Source organism: Dermacentor silvarum, chromosome 4 (genome assembly GCF_013339745.2).
Source record: "Dermacentor silvarum isolate Dsil-2018 chromosome 4, BIME_Dsil_1.4, whole genome shotgun sequence".
In the NCBI taxonomy this organism is placed as follows: domain Eukaryota; kingdom Metazoa; phylum Arthropoda; class Arachnida; order Ixodida; family Ixodidae; genus Dermacentor; species Dermacentor silvarum.
The window spans coordinates 32,649,874-32,670,890 of NC_051157.2; the positions used below are offsets into that span (position 1 = coordinate 32,649,874).

The following is a 21,017-nucleotide window of genomic DNA, read 5'->3' on the forward strand; positions in this document are numbered from 1 at the left end:
GGATGGGGTTCTTTTTCTTTCATTGATTTGCTGTCTCATAACAAAACCAATGGTATGCAATATCTAGCAGTGTACTTAAAAGCATCATTTGCTCCAAATCGGTTGGCCTCTGCATACTAACTTTATGACTCCAAAAGTCTAACAAAGGCAAAGTGATATCTGATGAATTCAAATGTAATAACTTCCTTTAGTTGTATCTTGACACAGCCACTAGCGTTCTGTAACAGTATATGTAGCTGTAAAACAGTATATGTCAAGAGCTTTGCTACATTTATTAAAGCATTTATTAAAGATTGGGCAGTACAATGTCGCTGCAGCTTTGAGCGAGAGTGATTGTGAAGAGGAAGAGGTGCTATTTTCTGCAACCCTATTGGGGAGAACAACTCGCCCCTTGGGGAAGGAGATATAATGGAGGGAGTAGCTCGAGGCGGTCAGTCTTGAGTGCGAACGACGAGAGCGATCGCGTGGAAAGCGGTGAGCATAGAGTTTCTCACTATATAATATTTATAGTGAGAAACTCTATGGCGGTGAGGGCGTAGCAGCGCGACATTATATGTGATTGCAGATTGAGGGAGCACGGCTCGCTGGCGCTGAGCCGTGCTCCCTCAAGGGCTGCAGAAGATAGCGCTAACCTTTCCTTTTCTTGTAACGAAACAGTAACTTCGTTAATTGCACATGATTCTTGAAGTGCTGCGTATAAGTTGCGAGTTCCCTTTAAAGTTCTTAAAAGTTGCAGGGCACAGGTACTGTAAAAAAAAATAACAAACGCGCACCCCTTCAAAAATAATTTGCACCCTTTGGGGCTTTCTAATGTCCCACAACAATAGTCATCTGCCTAGCTTGCATTTTCTTCTTGAAAACATTGCGCTCGCTATTTTTCTGTCGAGAATGCTATGTCACGTACGTTGATAACGCGCACGCCGTTCGCGATCTGGAAGTACCGGGTGCGCAGCGTTAGGGCAAGATGGATGACGATTAAATGTTGTGGGACAAGATAAGCCCCAAAGGGTGCAAACTTTTCCTAAGATAGTACGTTGATTCTCATCGCCGTGTCGTGTGATATCACGGAACTGTTTCGTCGGTTTCTGCCATCATCTTGCAGAAACACTGAATGGTTCCTGCGCCCTTGCACTGCTAGCACACTCTACTAGCTCGTGAGCGTCAATTTCAGAAAGTGAAACAACAATGCCAAGCGCTATCCATCTTGCTTCCATCCACAGGTGGGCGTGACCGCATGCAAGAGCTGTGACACGGCCACTCGATAAAAATGTTTCCTACTGTTGTGGGAAGCCCTGAAAAAAAAAAAAAAAAAAAAAAAGTTTAATCGAGCGGCCGTGGCTGTATGTGGACCCTTCAGTTGTACAAGTGCTCGTTGCACGGTGTACTCGTTGTTTCTGCACGCAATATATTCTCTCAAGCTCTGTTTAAAAAATGCAATAACTGGAAAAAAAAAAAAAAAAAACATGAACCATTTCTTCCAGTTATACCAAAATTTAATTGAAGGCTTAAAGATGTTTTCGCGTATGATTAACAGTAGATTATGGTCAATGAGAGAGCTATTACTCTAGTTTTGAATTTGATTTTGCGCGGGTAAGAATTTCGTGAAAGCCACATGAGATTGCATGAAATGAAACTGTGACACGAACCATATGTCTGGACAGAGTGACTTATGATTATATTTGGGTCGTATATTTATGCGCAAAGCCAGTCGTGAACAAGCTTCATTGTGAGATAATGAGCCAGGTAAACCTTCAGGATGAGTAAAAATCACGGTGGTAAAAATGTACCTTTAAATCGAATCCGATATAAGCGACACCTGTTGCTATTTTAACGATACTGCGCGCACGACCAGTGCCACACCACACTGCGATCCGTACCAATCTGGTTCTTTATTCTATGCACCAACCTTGATCCGTGCAGTTGGTTGGTGTGTGTGCTCTGTGCCGTTTGTGAGGTTGCTCAAGTTGTCCGTGCGCGTGACGACAAGTTAGCCTGTGCGTGTGCATGTTGAGACTTGCAAATGGTAGTCTGAGAATTATGAAGATTCGAGGAACTGCTATGGTTTGCATCTTTGCAGTGGTTCACCTATGACAACAGGTAAGTGAACGAGTGGATTCCGTTTTTTCCCACTCGTATAACGGTGGTCATTGCGCTGTATTGTGAAACGGATGAAAACACACCTTGGCGCGCCGCTGTTCTGACATCCACGACGCTACAAAGCGCTGTCGCAGAATGCCTATGCGCTGTCTCGGGTTTAATAAAAGGCGCGTAATTCGTTGTCGCAAAGGTTGCGCATTTTGCCAAGAAAAGATTTTGCTTTCATCATTGCGCACACTCGTTTTTTTTTATTCACGGTTATTACGAGCTGCCCTTGATCTTCTCATTCGAGGGCTTCGCCAACTGCCTGAGGCCAATGGTCGCGGCGTAGTCACGGTGTAAATAGTGTAACACGGAGCACTTTCGATCACGATCGAGTCCGATCGGGATCGAATTTCTCAGTCGTCATTGGCTCCTTAAGCAAGCTACGAGACGGAGCCAGTCGCGGTCGAGAATTCCGATTCGGATCGGGCTCAATTGCGATCGAAAGTGGCTGTGTGACACCGGTATAGCTAATTAAATCATACGTGCAAGACTTAGTAATCCTTTTGGCATTGACGTGTTCATCATGTCACCACTTCAATGGAAATATTTCACACCATGCAACTGATTATTCAAACAGATTGCCATGACGCCGAAAGGTTATTTGTTATGACCGTTTCTACTTGGTTTTCTGGCCTTGTACAAAAGGTTTCGAAGTTGCCTAGCTGGAAAACACGCTCGCGCCCTTATGACATTTGAAGTCCGTTGGTCTCAATGGCGATAATACTATAATTATCGTATTATCAGGTCCAGATCTGAGAGAGAAAGAAAGCGAGTTTAGTCACTGTAATACCTGCAGGGGAAACAACAAACGTACTTGGGGAGCAGTGCTTCTTTGTGTTTTTGATAGCAAGGTGGCTGTACTCGGCATCGGGAACGCGGTCGCTCACCAGTGGTTTCCGGTGCAAGTGCATTGCCAAGGCCTTCTTTTCATCCCTACTTCAACTGTGCGTGTACTAAATTGTGTGAGTGTGTGTACGTACGTACGTACATGTACATGAATTTGTTTTGCGAGCTGTTTAGATATATAATTTGTCAACCCCCCGTTTTATTACGGAGCGTTAATGTGAGCCAGAGCAACTCTGTTCTATGTAATGAAGCAATAAATCATGATGTAAAACCTATAGCATATGATATGTCAGATCATAGGTATCTCCAAGGCACACAGACCTCTTAATATTAGGAGTAGCACATGATATTGATTTCCGACATTTGGGCTACACTATTCTGGTATGTGGCACTGAATGTTCTGGCTTACATAGCATGAAATTTTAACCGATGAACTAGGGCCAGTGAGCGCATCTCTATTCTGCATAATCCGACATTAAATCACGACATAAAACCTGTGCACATAATGCTGGCATATAGGTATCTCTAAAGTCTACAGGCACATACCGCTCAAATACTTCTTCAGTTTTCTGACATTTCTTATAATTGGGCTGTCCCATTTTTGGGTGACTGGGTATGTGCTCATTCTTGGCTAATCCTCCATAATAGGTATGTGCCACTGTGACACAGGGGGTATAGAAAGCTCAAATATACTTAGGGTGTGTTCCAGTTCTGGCCAGCATTGAAGACAATCCATGTAGACAGCTAAGGAGACAGCTTCGATGCCATGTAGTGGAACGCGTTTTGAACCGTCTGAAGACTTATGGAATGGAAAACTCTTCTGTCATCACCTCGCGGCAACAAGAAAAAGTTGAGAAAAGCACACCTGTAGCCTGTATCGTTTTCGACTTCGATGCTGTCTTCGCAGAGCTGTCTACTTTTCCATCTACTCGCGGCGAGTATTCGAACACAGCCTTAGATGTGGCATATGTGGCATATTCTTCCTACCCACTCCACTGCAAGAATGGTGGCTTCTGTGCATGCATGTTGGAGGCCACAACAGGTGCTGTACTGCAGCGGACGAGGACACTGTGTGCATTACAATGTTGTTCTTATCAACAGTGTCCACAGTGAGAACTTGCCTCTGTCATAGCAAATGAGTTCAGTGTTGAAATGCAGGAGTGTGCTGGCTTTTTCTTTTTTGACCGGTAGCACTATGATAGCGTGCCTGGCCTAATTTTTGCTGTGGCTATAAGAGCGATTTTATTACTATCTTTTTATTTGGTTTAATTTCGTGTTGGTGTTACCCTACGATTTTGTTTTCTTTATTATATTTCTCTGGTGGGGAAAAGTGGGAAGGCACTGCACTGCAAGTACTCTTGCATTTTGTTTTGTTGTTACAGTTCATTTAATGCATTAACACCAAGTTTTCTTCCAATTCTCTTCGTCTGATGAAGGCATGCTCAGATTAGAAGATTTTACCATGTGGAATGCTTTAATGCGCGTAATAGTTTTGTGGAACATCAACTGTTAATCTTTTTAGGAGGTGGAGGGAACAGATGGCACGAAAAAAACAACTTAAATATTGCCTGAAAATGAAAGCTGGGTGGTGCTGGTGTTGTACACAGAACATACGAAAACGTCAATCACCATATGTGATGTCTAGGTGGTTACACCAAACAGGTGTCTCTCCAATGTGTTCTAAACAATGTGTTTAGCTAAAATGCCCCCAGGGTGTAAAAAGAAAAAAATACTTAGAGTAAAAAGTGAAACGGCAGAATTACCTACTGTTATGCAGAGGTTTCACTTCCACCCTGTTGAACTTGACCTTTCGTATGGTCAAGTTCCCCAAGCATCTATTTTAGGACCCCTTTTGTTCTTAACATACATTACTGACTTGCCTTGTTGCCTTTCTCACTCTAAGTGTATTTTATATGCAGACGACACCACCATCTTTGCTCACAGCCCTGGCTTTAATGTTTTAATTTCCAATATACAACCAGATTTAAATTCCCTTATGCAGTGGTGTGCAGCAAACCGGCTTTCAAGTTAACCCTTCTAAATCGTCTTTTATGCTTTTTCATTCACCAAACAGGAAAAATATGTCTCCTTGTCTTTTCATCAACAACCAGTCTCATACTTCATCTGGTCATGTTAGTTTTCTCAGAGTCTTGACACTTATAACATTTATAAAATATATATATTTTTTACTGTGACACTGCAGTGCTATTTCGCAAGCGTGCGCATCAAAATTAAACTTGGTAAGAGATAGAAAACGAAGATGGGAATGGGGGGGTGAGGACCATATTAAGAGTGCATCAGTGTAATTTTTTTTCTTCTGAATAACCATTAATAAACCATTGCATTCGTTTTTATAATATCTGAGAAAGAAGAACCCCGACACTGGGAGTGCATAACCTCCGAAAAAACTCGGCACTCAAAGGGTTAAAGAGGCATAACATGGGGTGGGGGCAGGGCGGTGAGCATTGAGCAATAAAAAAACAAAAAAGGACATCATTGAACGAATGCAATTACTAACAGAGCAGCAGCCATTTTTCAGACAATTGACCGGGGTGTCTGGCAACCTGGAAAAGTCAGGGAAGGGTCAGGGAACTTCATTTTTGTTAGTAAAGTCACGGAAAATAACTCATTAAACTGCTCAAGTTTCAAATTCATGTAGGTTGATTCTTAGGTTCTGATGCAAAGTTCTTAGGCTCTTTGCAGCACTGCAAGTATGCTTTCCTGCACAATAATTTTGTTTTTAATCACCATAATAAAGGAATTGAATTGTAAACTATGTGCAGCAGTATCCTCTGGCTTCTCAACGTGAGCTTATACTGAGCACCCGCATGTACTTGCAAGATCGCGCAATCTTCTACAGCAGTGCAGTTGTTCATAAGCTGAGCTTGCCTTATGTGAAGCATCTTGTATGTTGCAGTGAAGGTCTGTGACAATATTGATAGTCGCAAGGGCAAACCTGGCACCTAAGGTACAAGCTAACGATGAACCAAAGGTGTTTGTTCGTCGCGGAAAAGTTTTTTTTTTTTTTTTTTACTGTGAGCTGATGCTGCATAGCGGCTGCATTGTAGCCAATAGAAACATGCGGTTATTACAGGCAATATTTATTAGTGTGACTAATCCAGTCGGTCGCACTGTCGCACACTTGGGGCAGAAACATGCGGAGACCGTTGATGGAGGCAGGGGCTGGACGTAGCACAGGCCTAAAGCGCAGAATTGCCGTGACTGCCGCACTAATTCATTTTGTTACCCTATTAAAGCTCGTTTTAATAACATGTGTTTATTAGCTACTATAGGGCAGCTATGGGACATAAACCAAATCTGCCATGATGAAATAAGCTCTTGCTGCACTGCTGAAAAAGGTCCTTTGAAGAAATGCCCGTATATAGCCAAAATTTCTACTAGAACTGTGCACCGCTTACTTGGAAGACGCAATAGGAAGAACTGTGTGCCAGTGCGGTGAAAACCACATGTTCAGCACTCCTGCAGCGCTTTCTTATAGGAAAAGACGCTGTCAGCACATCAACTGTAAACCAGGTTAAGGCATGCATTGCAGTGAAGATGTACTGCAGATCAGTGACTAGTGAGTAGAGCAGTGACCCATTTTTGAAATTTTTTTTGCTTGCGTATATAAATACTTTCAGTCAACCCCCTTAAACAAGTTATTAGGGGTCATGCTGTCTAATGAACTCTCATTGACATTGTTAATTGGCCAATACAATATGCCATTTACAGCAGACCACTGGGAAAAAGTGAAATTTTTTTCCAAATTCAGGACCATTTTTCTTTGCCTATTGTGTTTGTTGCATGACAAACCACTTTTCTCCAATTACTTATATCTAGGATTGCCAATATCAGATAACAAAATAACAGTAAAGAAAGCTTAGTTTGATTAACTTCAGATCTTCCCAAACTTGCTTCTTGATTTAACGATGAATACAGCAAAAATAAAATGATGGGCAATAAGGGGGGGGGGACATCAAAATGCAATTTATTTAAATTATGCACAAAATGATTCTGTACTCATGAAATTCGGCATAATTAATAAATTTCTTGTACGCCATGCCTCGCCTTGCATTGTGAAATTGTAATGGCACTAACGTAGACAAAATATTTTTGGTCTGCCAGAAATATTTTGGAAATGCACTTCACTAAGCATAGTAATTAGCCACAACTTTTTAAATATAAATTTAAGGAGATCGGCTTCATGGCTGATAAACTTGGCTTTAAATGACCCTTTTAAAAAGCACTGTTATTGAAAATAACAAGGACTATTCCACCTGGTATTGAGAAGCGGGTTCTTAACAGTTAGAGCTATAGTCACCAGTTGCTGACTTTTTCGAAGAGTCCCTCGTAATTTCAATACATGTTTTTGCTTGATTAGTGTTTTTGTTTACACTGGTTTTACTATTATTCGGGTTTTATCCAAACATAATTACGCGCCCCACAGAGCCTGACCATAAGAGTCGTCGAAATTTTGGACGCCTTGCAAGATTTCACTTGAGCCACGATAGTGTAAAACTATTCCAATGTGTTTTTATTCAAAATCTGTCATTAGCTCTTTGTGACTGGTAAAAATACTTTGAGGAGCCCATACATACACAACCTGAAAAAATTTGACCAATCTCGGAGGGCTAATAGTGGATTTAGAATAAAAACAAAGTGGAATAGTTTTATGTTATCCCCGCCTTGATCTTGTTGGACACCATATGGTCACATGGCGTTGCAAGTGATAGCCCAGCCACATAATCTTGGGCACATTTGCCCGCTGAAGTTTTAGAATATAGAAACCAAAAGTTTTTTTGTTGTTGTCCTTGGTGCCCGGCACAGGTACAGAGGCTTAAAATGGGAGTTTTCAACAGGAGATTACATGTGTTTGATGCATTGACTGTGCCCTAAGCACTGCCAAGACAGATGCTGCCGCTATTGGAGTCACCACTGGGGGTTACAGTTTGAATTAGCTGCAATTTGAAATTATCCGGTAAAGGCCAATTTCAGGATCGAAATAATGAAATTTTGGCTTCATGAAAATGTATGGGCGCCGGCCCAGACCTTCAGTCGGTGTCTGATTAACAAAAGTTCAATTAACTGGAGTCTAATGAATGGAAGTCTACTGTATTTAGGTTTTCCCTGATGCAAGTGTGAGCTGAAATTTTTCCCGAAGTTTTGTTTCTTCTGGATTGCACAATTTTTTGGACATTAAAAAAATTATGTTGAAAGAACGGTTGCTGTCTTCTGATGTTTTTTGCTAGTCGTGACAATTCTACTGCGAAAGGGCATGGGAAACCTGCAATAGTCAGGGAAATTTGAAAAAAATGAATTTTCTAGACACCCTAATTGAAATGAAGTGAATACAACAAACTGAATTTCTGTCGTTATAGTTATGCACAGTAATAACAGTAGTCGGAAAAGCAAACAGAAGCATTCGTTACATAAGAAGTAGGAGCAAAAAAGAGAGCGAAAAAAGAATTTAAAAAAAGGTATGTATATATATATATATAAAACGAGAACAATGATTCACAGGGATTAGCACATTATGTCAACCAGACAATGAGATACAATGCTATTACAACAAACAATAAAATTAAAATTATAGGAGGTGTTGTAGTGGTCAATGTCGAATCGAAACTTTTGCATTCCAGTTCAGCAAGAAATGTTCAGTTTGAGTTCGCCTGTGGAGCAAAAAAAAAAATTAATAAATAATAGTTCGAACTGGTTTAGAGCTGGCTCGTGCTGGCTTGCATATAACCTTAGAACAATTATAGAAAACCTAGTTTATTTTGTACAAAAGCTTAGTTATGCTCCTGGACTGCACCTAAAACTTTAAAAAGGTATGCTTGCGGTTCTTCAGGTCTGACGTACCTACAAAAAAATCACAATATAGAAGCACACCTCAGAGACAGTATGTCATCTCGTATAGCAGTGTAATCAAAAGCGACCACTCGGCAAAGGAGCACTTCATTTCAGTGATTATACTGTACAAGTCACCCACCTCCTGATAACTATTTGACAGTCACCAGTTTCAAATGCTGACGAGTGTATTACTAATTATGCCTGCCTGCTGAAGCGACATGTTGAAAACCACTCTAGGGGTGATGTCACTTTTGAAATGACTGCTAGCTCGTGCGTATTTGCAAGTGAGGTAGCATGGTAGAGCCACAAGTGCAGGCAATGCATGGATGAAAAACTTCAGAGAAGATGGCCAACTTGAACCGAAATAAAAAGAAAATCCTAGTATTCCCACTCAATTTCAATTTGATAGCTTAGTAGGGGTCGATGAGTAAGGTACGCTGTGTTATCATGCACCACGCGCACACACAGCTAACCGCAGCAAGTGTCAGTGGGAAGATGGCACAAATGCACTCACAAGCTAGATGGAAAACTTTAGATGAATCTGAGAAGTGATTACTCCACTGCGAAAAAAACGAATAAAACAACGCCAAGCAGCACGGCTGAATCGTAATTGATCGTATGTGCTAGGTAACTAGCCAAAGTAAAATTTAAATCCAAGCCATTTTTGTGTGTAGGCACAGTAGATCTACGCTTGAGATCGAAACATGCGTTAAGGAGTGCGCGTAAGGCAAAGGTTTAATATGCATTGGATAATGGCTGGCTTCCTTAAGATAGCTTCGTCGCTACACAGCCGTGTTATGTCGTGAAGCATATTAGAGTGGAAAGGGGCCACTCATGGGACATAGCATATGCTTCTTAATTATACAAGTGTACACGCACAGTCTCTAGTCACAGTATGACACTGAGACATCTGGTAACTGTAATGGCAGGCATTGGTTTGTACAAATTCTCTTTCGAGGGAACTCTGCTACTGAACTTGTAGCCCGTAACTGGCTGTCCTTGTGGTACTCCTTGTTGTAGTTGCATCGCAAAGAAGGTAGCATGGCAGCAACAGAGTTGATCTCCTGTAGCTGCCTTAGCTGTCCTGCTGCACATGAGTTCAGTGTCAGTACGCAGACCACACCTTCCTTTACTGTCGCAGCAAATTTCACGTCATTAATTATAGACAACAAACACTCAGTATTGTTGTTGCAGTGATTGCAAGAGTGAACAAAAGGTTAGAGGTACTGAAGGAACTTTCTGGTGATATTAAACTTGGAAAAATTCAACCTTATATGAAAGGTCTCTTTATGAGACCTCTGCTGATGAAAGCAGTGCAGAGTGAAAGCATTGTTTGATGTTCCCATGTAGGGATTGAGACGTGGTGTCATAGTTGACCCCTATGACACCACACCCCGCTATCATGACCAACATATCTTGCCTTGCACTAAGTTTTCGTCTTAACTTTTTACAATCTTTAAGTGCATTATGCCTCCCAAAGCTGCCCTATGGCTTTATCTTTTTTTTTTTTTTCTGGCCGCCATCTGCGAGTGCATTGGAGGTAAAGAGCCAGCCACCTATGAAGTTTCTGTTCTGGCGGGGCCAAGTCATGACTAATTTCGTTGCCAAGTAACAAGGCTTTCTATAAATGTTTTGATGGTCTATTGATCTATTAAAAATACTGGTCACTTGATTTAAACATAAGCTAACATGACACAGTTAAGATCTCTGCATATTTATGGTGCCACTTAATGATTCCTCTAAAGAAAGCGGTATGTGAGGCTTGTTAGCTTGACAGGTGGTGTTACTTTTGTTTTGAATGTGTGTGTGTGTGTGTGTGTGTGTGCGTGTGTGTGTGTGTGTGTGTGTGTGTGTGTGTGTTATCAGGCCTTAGTGCTAGGCATAGAATTTGCATTATGTGCACTGTGTTGTTACACCTTGACTTCATAGCCTTGCATCATTGATTTTAATAAAAAAAATGTGTGCTTTTACTTTAATGCATCGTGATGGGCTCCATTGTGAGGACAAACAGTTGCTTATCTGTGTTCATGATGTTTACGCATTCCTTCTTATCATAGCGACTGTGACTCATTATATCCACCCAAAACAGACCGTGGCTTGCACAGGCTGAGAGTGGTATTTTCGAGTTGATAAGGGTGACAGAAATCCTGTGTTTTTCTCTTGTTGTTAAAATTAGTTGTGATGCTGTGTGCCCTTTAGTATAAGCTTAGTTACATTGTGCATAGAGCTTCAGAAATTGGTTGTTTGTCTGTTTATTGCAGAACATGAACTGAACATTGGTCAACCTATTGTGGGGCTCAGAAATATATATATATATATATATATATATATATATATATATAAAAGGGCTGTGCAAGTGCTTGCATTGGCTTCTATCAATGGCATTAGAAATTAATACAAACTTTGTTTGCTGCAAGCTTTCTACATTGTCGCTGTGCATGTCAGAGTGTTTTACAGTGCCACTGTGTTTGCCTTTTTATGTTGTACTAGATCTAGAACTCGGAAGCATTATGCATGAATTGGACACAGCAGAGAAAATATGCCTCACAAAGCATCGGGATGCCATAGTCGCAGATGTGGAGGCCAAGTTTGTGCTGCCCTACATTGAAGCAGAAGGCATCTTTTCAAAGGAAGAGCGTGAAGATATCTTGAGACAGGTGAGAAAAATGTCATCAGCTTCACTGTTGCCATTTCAGTATATTTTCAACCTTTGTAGTGGTGAAAATGTGTTTTACTGAATTATGCATTTTATCTTGTTTGTAAATTTCAATTAAAGAAGTTTTTTTTTTAGAAAGGTTTTAGTAGATTCACAACAATATTTGGTTGATCCAAATGGATTTAAATGTAATTTTAATGCATTCAGTCCATCTGAGCTCTGTTCTAGGGCTAAGTTGATTGTATAGTCATTTCAAAAGGAAGTGGAAGGAGCAAAAAGAAAGGCCACAGGCACTGTCTGTTGTTTCAGTGGACACCTGGACTGCCCTGTAGCTCTGAATAGGAGAGGTACAGGATTAAGAGTGAAAGTAGTGATTAAAAAAATAAGTATGCTTTAAGGGTAAAAAAGAAATACAGTAAAAGATAATAGAATGACAATTGCATAAATATGCAATACTATCAAAATGGAAATTTATCGCAAAGCCATATGAAAAGCATATAGTACTGCAATAGGAATGTGATAGGTATGTACACTTAGCAAGCTTTGTACATGTGGGCCCACATGCACCGGTTTAGATCAATAATGTATGCTTTAAATACCCTTTTGATATATTGGCATGGAACATGTAATTAGCCTTCCAGCAATTATTTATGATTGTCTTGTGAATCCTCCCCTGACTGACGCCTGAAGCAAGCATAGTGCATTGCATAACTCATTATGTCTGCATTTACATGTGCTGCAGGATTCTGTCGAAAACAAGGTCAGACGCCTTCTTGACGTCTTGTGCGGAAAGGGTGAAGCTGGCTACAATGTGTTCATCAGGGCCCTAGAACATGACAATGCCTATGGGTGGATTGCACAGAAGCTTCGCATGGAGCATAGTAACATCAAGAAAGAGAATGTTCTTGTGCACAAGGTAAGGCTGCCATCTCTTCAGGGATGATTCGTGGTGCTAGTAGTCTGGCAGGATGTAAGCACTTGTCACGCTTGGGGCTACTAATATTCTTGGTCGGCCACTCTCGGAGATGCAATCACTTTTGCAAGATTTGACGTAACCTGTTACTGGACACGTCGTTTTCTACGGGCGACACCATTCCTCACATAGTGCCAAGACCGCTCTCAGCATGCATGAAGAACACTGTCGCCAATAGGCGCTTATGTGTCCACTGCCAAGTCGTGCGAAATCTCGCGAAAGTGGTCATATCCCTAAATGTGATTGACTGGTAACACTGCCCCTGGTGTTGATGGGCGATAGGTAAAGAACCATGCAGGCAGTGAACATTGTTAGTTTGTGGGTTTTTGGTGTCTCACAGGAGACCAACCACCGTGGGTTCGAGCTTAGCGAGCCACAGGGCCGCATCAGCCGTCGCCTCCAGCACCGTTCGCGCACGAGCTCAGAGGCCGCAAGGGGCTACCGAGCGACGCACGCAAAGAGAACCCAGTAAAGCCCTGATATGGAAACCGTTTACTGAATCCGTCGGCACCAGCATTGCACAAATGCCCGCACAGTGGGGAATCAAAGGGGTCCCGCACCAGGGCGAAAATACAATAACAGGTGCCTATAGCACGTCGCGGCGAGAGCACAGGCTCAAGCTGGGGCACGCCGCTAGGAAAAGTCCCGGCGGCTATGCTACTTGCTCTGGCGATAACCAATGGGTCAACTCGCTAGAGCTTGGGCAATCTCCTTTGGCTTAGGCTTTCGGCAAGTGCGGCTCGGCGTGGTACGACCTCGCGCGGGCACTAGGCACCGCTCGTCGGCTTAGCGTCGGGAAAGGATCAGCACAAAGTACGCGCTCCCCGCACAGGCAAAGGCACCGTGCGCGAGCTTAAGTCTTAGTCACAAAGGTGTCAGCGGACGAGAGGAAAGCATGTACGTACCGTGTGCTGGTCCTGGAGATAAGAGAGCCACACTCCGCCGCTAGCAGCCAAACGCGGCTGCGTAGTGACATCAGCGCCCCGCCCTCACCGCAAACAGTTAGCAGTGGACAGGGAATGAAGGCGAGGGACGGCAGAACAGGTGAAGCTCGCACAATGGCGCCGGCGCCTCCCTCAATCCCCACAGATCTGAAGCGCGGCACTCTGAAAGAACCAGCCAAATGTGTTTCGAGCACACGATTTCGACCAGCTGAATGTGACACAGGCCGCTAGAGTGGAGGGCTCAAAAATGACCTGCCGAATATACCGTTGGTCTTTTCAGAGCGGTGAGCACCAGAAATAAACACTAGGAGATAACTACTTCTGCATGTGCCCAAACAGATTCTTGCCAGCTTGGGACATGCCTCCATATGATGAAACGGGCCTATGTCAGCTGACCAGATCCAGACCAAATCTCTGAAGCTTACTTTAACCCCCTAAAAATGAAAGTATACTGGGAGGTTTCAACCATCTCAACATGCAGCTGCCAGTCATTGTGCTCCAGAGTTCTTAAAAGCAACCAGCAGAGATACATTAGGTGTGATGGTCTTGCAAATGGACAGATGTCATTCTGAACCCAAAGGGTCACTTTTCTACCATATTCTCACATAGTTGGGACAGTGAAGAATCCAAATGTGGCAGAACGGCGACTCATGAAACACTATTGATTGAACCTGTGCCCACAAAGGCAAGTTACACTCAGGCAGAACTATAGTAACAAGCATATGCGTTGATCGGCGAAATCTGATCTGCTGGTCAAGCACGACAGCTGTTCATACACGACTAGTAGAAGATTCCAGCGTAATAATTAGTGCTCGAGTGCCTTCCAGAATGTACAACACTATTCATGTCGCGCATGCAATCCGATAACAATAGGTTCGGCTACAACATGGACAACAGATAGAGGGCTGAGAATGTTATGATACATCACAGTCAAAATAATTTGACTAATATAGAAGTTACTCAGCCTTCGTTGTCTTTATTTGCTGCTAACATCTGTTGATTAGGCCTCAAGATCAAATGTGACCTCATTCATTTCTTTTTGCCACGTTTATTTAAATCGATGTTGTTTGTATAGGCAATGTACTCCGTATTGCTTTGTTTTGTTGCCTGCATTTGTACGCTGATATATTGTACTTCCACCCTGCTAAAATCCCTTTGGGGATTGCAGTATCTGTAAATAAATAAATACATGCAGGCACTTCTTACGCTGAGCGATTAAGATTTAACATTGGTTAGCCGATGAAACGCAGTCACCGATAAAATATAAACAAGTATGCATGTCAATATATTGACTTTCTTATTTACTTTTTTTTTTTTTTTGCAGGTACTTCAGAATGGGGGAGTGCCATTTCGCCTCGTGCACCTGGTGAAACGAAGAAGGGCTGTGCAAGAGATAAGAGATGCATTGCGGTCTCTCTGCTCCAGCGAGCAACGTTGCAATGGAGCTGTGGTTCTGCATGGCATGATAGGTTGCGGAAAGTCAATCCTGGCCGCAGAGGCCTTGAGGGACTATAGGCTGCTGGCCGAATGCTTCCCAGATGGGGTCTACTGGCTGCCGATTGGCAAACTGCGCGAGCCAAGTGATGTACTGCTCAAGATGCATCTTCAGCTCGATCGCTTGAATCTTGGCTCGCACAAGGATGTCAGCACCGTTGAAATGGCCACCTGTCGGTTGAAGCGATGGAGTCTGAACGACGTCAAAGTGAGTATCAAACATGAATCTGCACAAGTGGAAAACAGAATTAAACGGTTTTTGAGGCAGGATGAGAAAAGTACAAAGATAGTGATTTGATGTGAGTTTTGTGCTGCAAAGACAGCTTGGCTGGAGAGTGCGAGACAAGTGTAAATGATTTTTGTTGTACAGGTGCTTCAAACTGGATTGCAGGAAGTGGCATGGTAATTTTTTAAAGCAGGAAATATGCTTGTGAGAATAAAAGGCTTTACATTATGTGAGGCTTTAGTTAAAAGTGAGAGGTGTACCTGGGGTCCTCACCTGGATCCTTGGCAACACAAAGATGACATTCCTAATTGAGCAATAAGAACGTACCACAGCCAGCACCACGTCACTCAGCCGTGACTGAAATCAGCGTGACACAGACATGGTTTGAAGACTTGACTTACTTAAACTAGTGTGCGAACACGGAAATATTGTGACCCGCTTTTTGTTCTTTTTTAAGTATCGACTCCATAATGGTAGTACGAAGCCTTAATTACTCGTTGTGTGATCTTTCCTTGACCGTATAGATTTCACAATCTTTGACAGGTGGCAAATCAGGTCGGACCTAACAATGAAACGGTGTGGACGGCGCCTGCATTTTACTGCTGGGGAAGGCTATGCGCGGAGCTGTGATCGAGTCACGTGATGCGTGGTCCTATTGTCTGTCGCGCAGATTGGTCTTATAATAATCCAGCTGTGCTAAAGGTCGGATAACCCTTGTGTATTTTGGAGAAAGAATGGAAAGCAAAACTTTCAGCGTAATAAATAAAAGATTGCCACAAAACACAGGTCCACTATTAAACTGAGAACCTCATCGGTATTCAGTACAACAGGACCCCACTAATTCATTAGTTTCAGAGGGTAAAAAAAGCACTTCATTCCATTCAACAGAAATTCTATTAATAAAAAAAATATTTTCCTGACCTTCATATACATAGTACAAATGAGCTGCAATCAGTGGTGGCATACTAATTTGGTGTTTCCTTTAATGGGAGGAGTCTGTACTGTATGGTATCTTGATTTTTGTGTACCTATCGTATTGACAGCTTGATACATTCTTGTTGTGCAATGCAAGGAGATTCCCGAGCATATGCAACATAGTATCTTTCTGCCCAAATTTGTAAACATTAAATTTAGTGAAAAAGTTTTTGATATCGATTTGATATTTTGCCTTCTTTTCTCGATTCGATGCGATATTCTATTCGAAATCTACTATTCGGTATTCGCACACCCCTAGTTAATATCCTTTTCTTTCAGACTTAACTAATGTGCAATTTAGGAACACATGTTAGTTTTTATGCCTGTCTTACTACAGCATCGGTTGTGTAAATTTTTTGTGAAAGCTCGGTTTTCTTCATGGTTCTTTGTAGGTTTTGCTGGTGCTTGACGATGTCTGGTCCCCTCGAGTTGTGGAGGCATTTACTGTGGGCTGTCCTCTGCTGGTGACCACCCGAGACGATTCTGTTGTGAATGACATGCATATGTACAAGCGATCCATTCATATCAATGAAGGGCTCACTCTTGACGAAACTCGGGAACTTTTTGCCAGCATCTTGAAAATACCTGAGCAAGAACTGCCTCCCGAAGTTGAAGAGATATGGAATACTCATCGAGGTACGGCACATACCTTGTCAGCTGTTGTGCTTACTTTTCTATTAGAGCAAGTTTGATTTTCTTCCCTGCACCTGCAGTAGCTGCTGTGAAAGCATCTTGACTCAGTTGACCTCAGGTTGTGTTAAAGGGTACAATGCTTCTTTTGTCTAGACTGGTGTTAATCAAAACTGGCCTGCAGGTCCTCAGGAATCCTCAAGAGAGAACAAGGTGGTTTGCATGAAACGTCATGTGTTGAAATGATAAGGCAAGCCCTACATGCCTGAAACACTGAAATGGAGCTATAGTTGCAATAGAAGAGGTGTACTCGTCCTAAACAGTTACCTAGTTGCACAAAAATCTCGTCAATTCAACCCTCGTTAATTCAACCCTTGTTAATAAAGCGCTGCCATTGGCCGATAGTTGACATCAGTTAAGAAGGGTGTGTGGATCATTGCACTTCTTCATTCAGTTACTGTGTATAATACAGTGTAGACTGCTTATAACATAAATCGCCGGAGTCGCGAATATCCGCACTATAAGCGGCACCACACTTTAACCAAAACAACTATTTTATTGCGATAATGGACACCCCAGGTGCATTTATGCCGTCGCTGTCACCGTGCTCTAGGTTCCGTATTCGCTTGCTAAATAAATTAACAAGCACGGTGTCACATGCGCACAAGCAAACATGAACACATCTTGCTCATTGACCCCGGAAACGAACTGTCAAAACGCTCGAGTGATGAAGCGCGGCGAGTGAATTGACATTTGTGCCATCATGCCTCTCGTTTCAACGCGACGACCTATAAGCGGCCAAAACACGGCGTGTGGCGGACTTTCCCCGTCGCAGATTGCTTTCAAGATAGGGCCAAGGCGATGGTATCGCCAAAGTGGATCGTCGCAGATTACGTCCAGCTTTGGTCCACTGAAACCGTTGCGCATTGTTTTGCTGGTGAAAATCCTCTCCTTCTGTTTGTGCCAGTCCCGAAAGCAAGTTTCGGATTCTCAGAATAACCCGCCGGGGTGGCTCAGTCAGCTAAGGCGTTGCGCTACTGAGCCCGAGATCGCGGGATCGAATCCCGGCCGCGGCGGCCGCATTTCAATGGAGGCGAAATGCAAAAACGCTCGTGTGCTTGCGTTGTAGTGCACGTTAAAGAACCCCAGGTGGTCAAAGTTAATCCGGAGCCCTCCACTACGGCGTGCCTCATAATCAGAACTGGTTTTGGCACGTAAAACCCCAGAAGGATTCTCAGAATGCCCGTGATGCGGCTGGATTTCCGTCCGTCTCCGCACACATAATCACTTTCCTTTTAAATGCGGCATCATGTTGAACTCGGTACTTCATGCTGATAGAGCAGACGCAGAGAATGGGAAGCCAGATGGTAGACTTTTGCCTAAGCAGGTGTACTGCAGCACATGAAGGAAGCTACTGTAGCAAAGCTCGATCGAGAGTAACTAGGCTTGATGCGCGTGCGAAATGCTGACGGCTATATGGTAACGCAGATGGTAACTCTTTCCCTACCATGGGGAAAACAGGAGTTTTTCGTAGGTTATGCCAGATTTTTTTAGCAGCGGAGCTGTTTAAGCCGACCGTCAGTCCTTGGAGTGTGTACAAAAAACCTCGCTCAACGATGTCACCGTGCGTTGCCTAGCAACCACCTTGCGGAGCGGCGTGTGCTCTCCGTGCCGTGCACATGTTGCCTTGACGTGAGACGTTAAGGAGAGGGAAGGAGAGCATGTGCGCGGCACGCGATATGCTTGGGAGAGAGAAAGAGAAAATGAGAGAGAGAGAGAAATTGTAGCAGCACCAACAAGGCAACGCGCAGAGCTGCTGCCGACGCTGTTCATGTTTCCCCGCGTTCGCGTCGAACACGCGCAATGTCCGTGACTGCAGCAGGCACCTCTGGTGGCGGCTCGGCAGGTTTCGACCAGCCACGCCCCAGCAAGTTTGTAGGTGCAGCTTGGCCGAGACGTCACCGGGGAGATAAAGCTCAGAGCCGCCGCGACGGCGGCAGAACTCTCATTGACTTCGTGGCGAGTACATGTAGCCTTGACATGGGACGACCAAAGAAGATCCGGACATCCGAAGAAGAGGCTGATCATCTTGAAGCACGTCGTGCAGCCAAGCAAGAATCTGCGCGTCGGCAGTGAGCCGATTCCGAATACCGTGCCTAGCAGCACTTCGCATTTCCTAGCAAAACTTAGCAAAGCCTAGTAAAACCCGGAAGAAAAGCTAGATTGATTACCAGCTCCGCTGTTTACTCCTGCTCCGGCTTAGCACAGCTAACCCTGGGTATGCAAAGCGAAAGCTTGGTTTAGCCTGGTTAAGTCTTGGTTTCACTTGGTTAACCTTTGCTTGAGCTGTAATTATTATACTTAGGTGTACACTTATTTTTAAGTCAGGTATAAATTATAAGCCGACAAGTCCAAGCATTTTCCGAGCCGAACGCCTCGCTCTTCCTCAGTCTCCGACGCTAGCTTCGCGCGCTTGGCATTCCGGTCCCTCTCCAGTGAAGCAGCTCACTGAGCGATATGGGTGGTCAGACGCCGCTTGCCGACGATGGCTCAAAGGCTCCCGCTCCCGCGCAACGCTCGGAGAAGGCGGCCCGGCCTCGCTCTCATCCATGGCCGAGCTCGTACTGACTAGGCGAGCACGGCGCTGCTCTAAGCCAGGTGCGTGGCAAGTCATGTGGTCAGGCGGCGACCGAGCTGTGAAGAGCGCATGCTGCAAGCTGGCGACGGTGGCTAGCGCATGCGTTGGCAGCGGAACTCGGGGCGGCAAGTCACGTGATGCGTTGCCAAGGCTACGGCGCAGCTACGGTCAAATGAAGGTCAAATTGCTGGTGATGGTGAAACTCGGCTCAACTACGTTAGTAAAGCTTTCGCTTTAAAAGCAGAATGAATGCACTTTTCATGCATCAAAGTTTTATTAATGAGATTTATGTCATAAAAAAGGTATAAAATCAAGATTGTGGGATAAAATTGAACAAGTTTTATAAAGACACGCTTGTATCTACTAAGAAAAAAAACATTAAAAAATGATGAGATATACAATATGTATTGCTGTCTAATAGGCACTATCTCCAAAGAAATCTAAATTCTTCATTGAACTGGTATTCCGCTTGAAAAATTTAACTGCAAGCACTACATTTAAGCGTGCTGGGCTGCGGCCGCCGATGTTCCAGGCTGATTTGCGTCGCATTCAGACTCTTAAGTCCGACGAAACTCAGCGTCCTCCGACTCGCTGATGCTCGATGCATTGATAAGATCAGCCACAGTGGCAGCTGAACTGCGAGATCTGCGATATTGGAGCTGGACATTTTTGCGTTATGCTTTGGCGATCCCAAAATTTCGAAGCACGTTTACAAATCGCCGCCTCGCAGGAAAAAAGCAAACTGCTTAGAAAACTAAAATATAGTTCTCCTCCTTCACATCCGATAGCGCAGTGTGTCCGTGAGCGTTGCGGAAGGTCTCAAAAGCTGCATTTCAAACCATCGATGTCGGACTAAAGGTGCCCGATGGGCGTGGTACAGAAAGAGTTAAGGGAGAGGGACACGGAAGTGAAATGACCGATTTGGTCAAAATGTCTTATTTTTAATTTATTTTTTGTCTGAAATCCCAAGACTTTCTTTTATCTCATGGCGAAATGTTAGGAAAAAGTACGCAGCATAATTTGAGTAAATTGCACTTTGTTTTAGTGTGTTGGCCTTGAAATCGGAAAGAAAATCGGGCTTCAGGAGGGGATCTCGCACCGCTGATCGTGCGGCTTTCCATTGACGTAGCGTCACCATCTTAACATTGCCGTAAACATGAGAGATTGAAGCTTCAGCATATTTCTATATGCAGAAATAATAGCAAAGAAAGCTAGTGTGAAGAGGGAAAACTAACGTTATATTTCATTACTGCAGTCACATGACATGCAAGGAGCACTTCTATTGGCTGATATCACTTTAAATCATTGGTGCGCTTGTTTTGTGCACTTTGCGTGTTCCGAGCCCGACATTTTCATATCTTCCTGGTTATATGGAGTTTCTTTCGTTGCTCTAACCTAGCTGCTGCTGCTTAGTGGTGATAAGGACATGATTTCTGTAAGATAAGGGAATCTGCTTACTTTTCTTTGTAACGGCAAAGAGACTTGGTATTATGTGATTTGATGGGTGCAGAGGTAGAAAAGTTTTGAATTGTCATCGGGTGCTGAAGACAACGGAAGGCGTGGAGTACAGAGATAAGGCTACCCATGGAAACGAGTGCCGCCAATCTTACTGATGTGGCAAGACTGAGCCGCGTGTGATACCC

General features: G+C 43.5%; 1 protein-coding gene across 1 annotated transcript in view; it reads left to right on the forward strand.

The window, feature by feature from the left end:
* The first annotated feature begins 1,792 nt into the window (after positions 1–1,792).
* The window catches only part of LOC119449725 (apoptotic protease-activating factor 1), a 71,062-nt gene continuing 51,837 nt past the window's right edge, over positions 1,793–21,017 (forward strand). Inside the window, exons 1-5 of the mRNA XM_037712962.2 lie at positions 1,793–2,097; positions 11,329–11,495; positions 12,237–12,410; positions 14,736–15,113; positions 16,499–16,742. Coding sequence (XP_037568890.1) covers positions 2,088–2,097; positions 11,329–11,495; positions 12,237–12,410; positions 14,736–15,113; positions 16,499–16,742 — 973 coding nt within the window. The 5' untranslated portion in view covers positions 1,793–2,087. The remainder of the gene's footprint in view (positions 2,098–11,328; positions 11,496–12,236; positions 12,411–14,735; positions 15,114–16,498; positions 16,743–21,017) is intronic.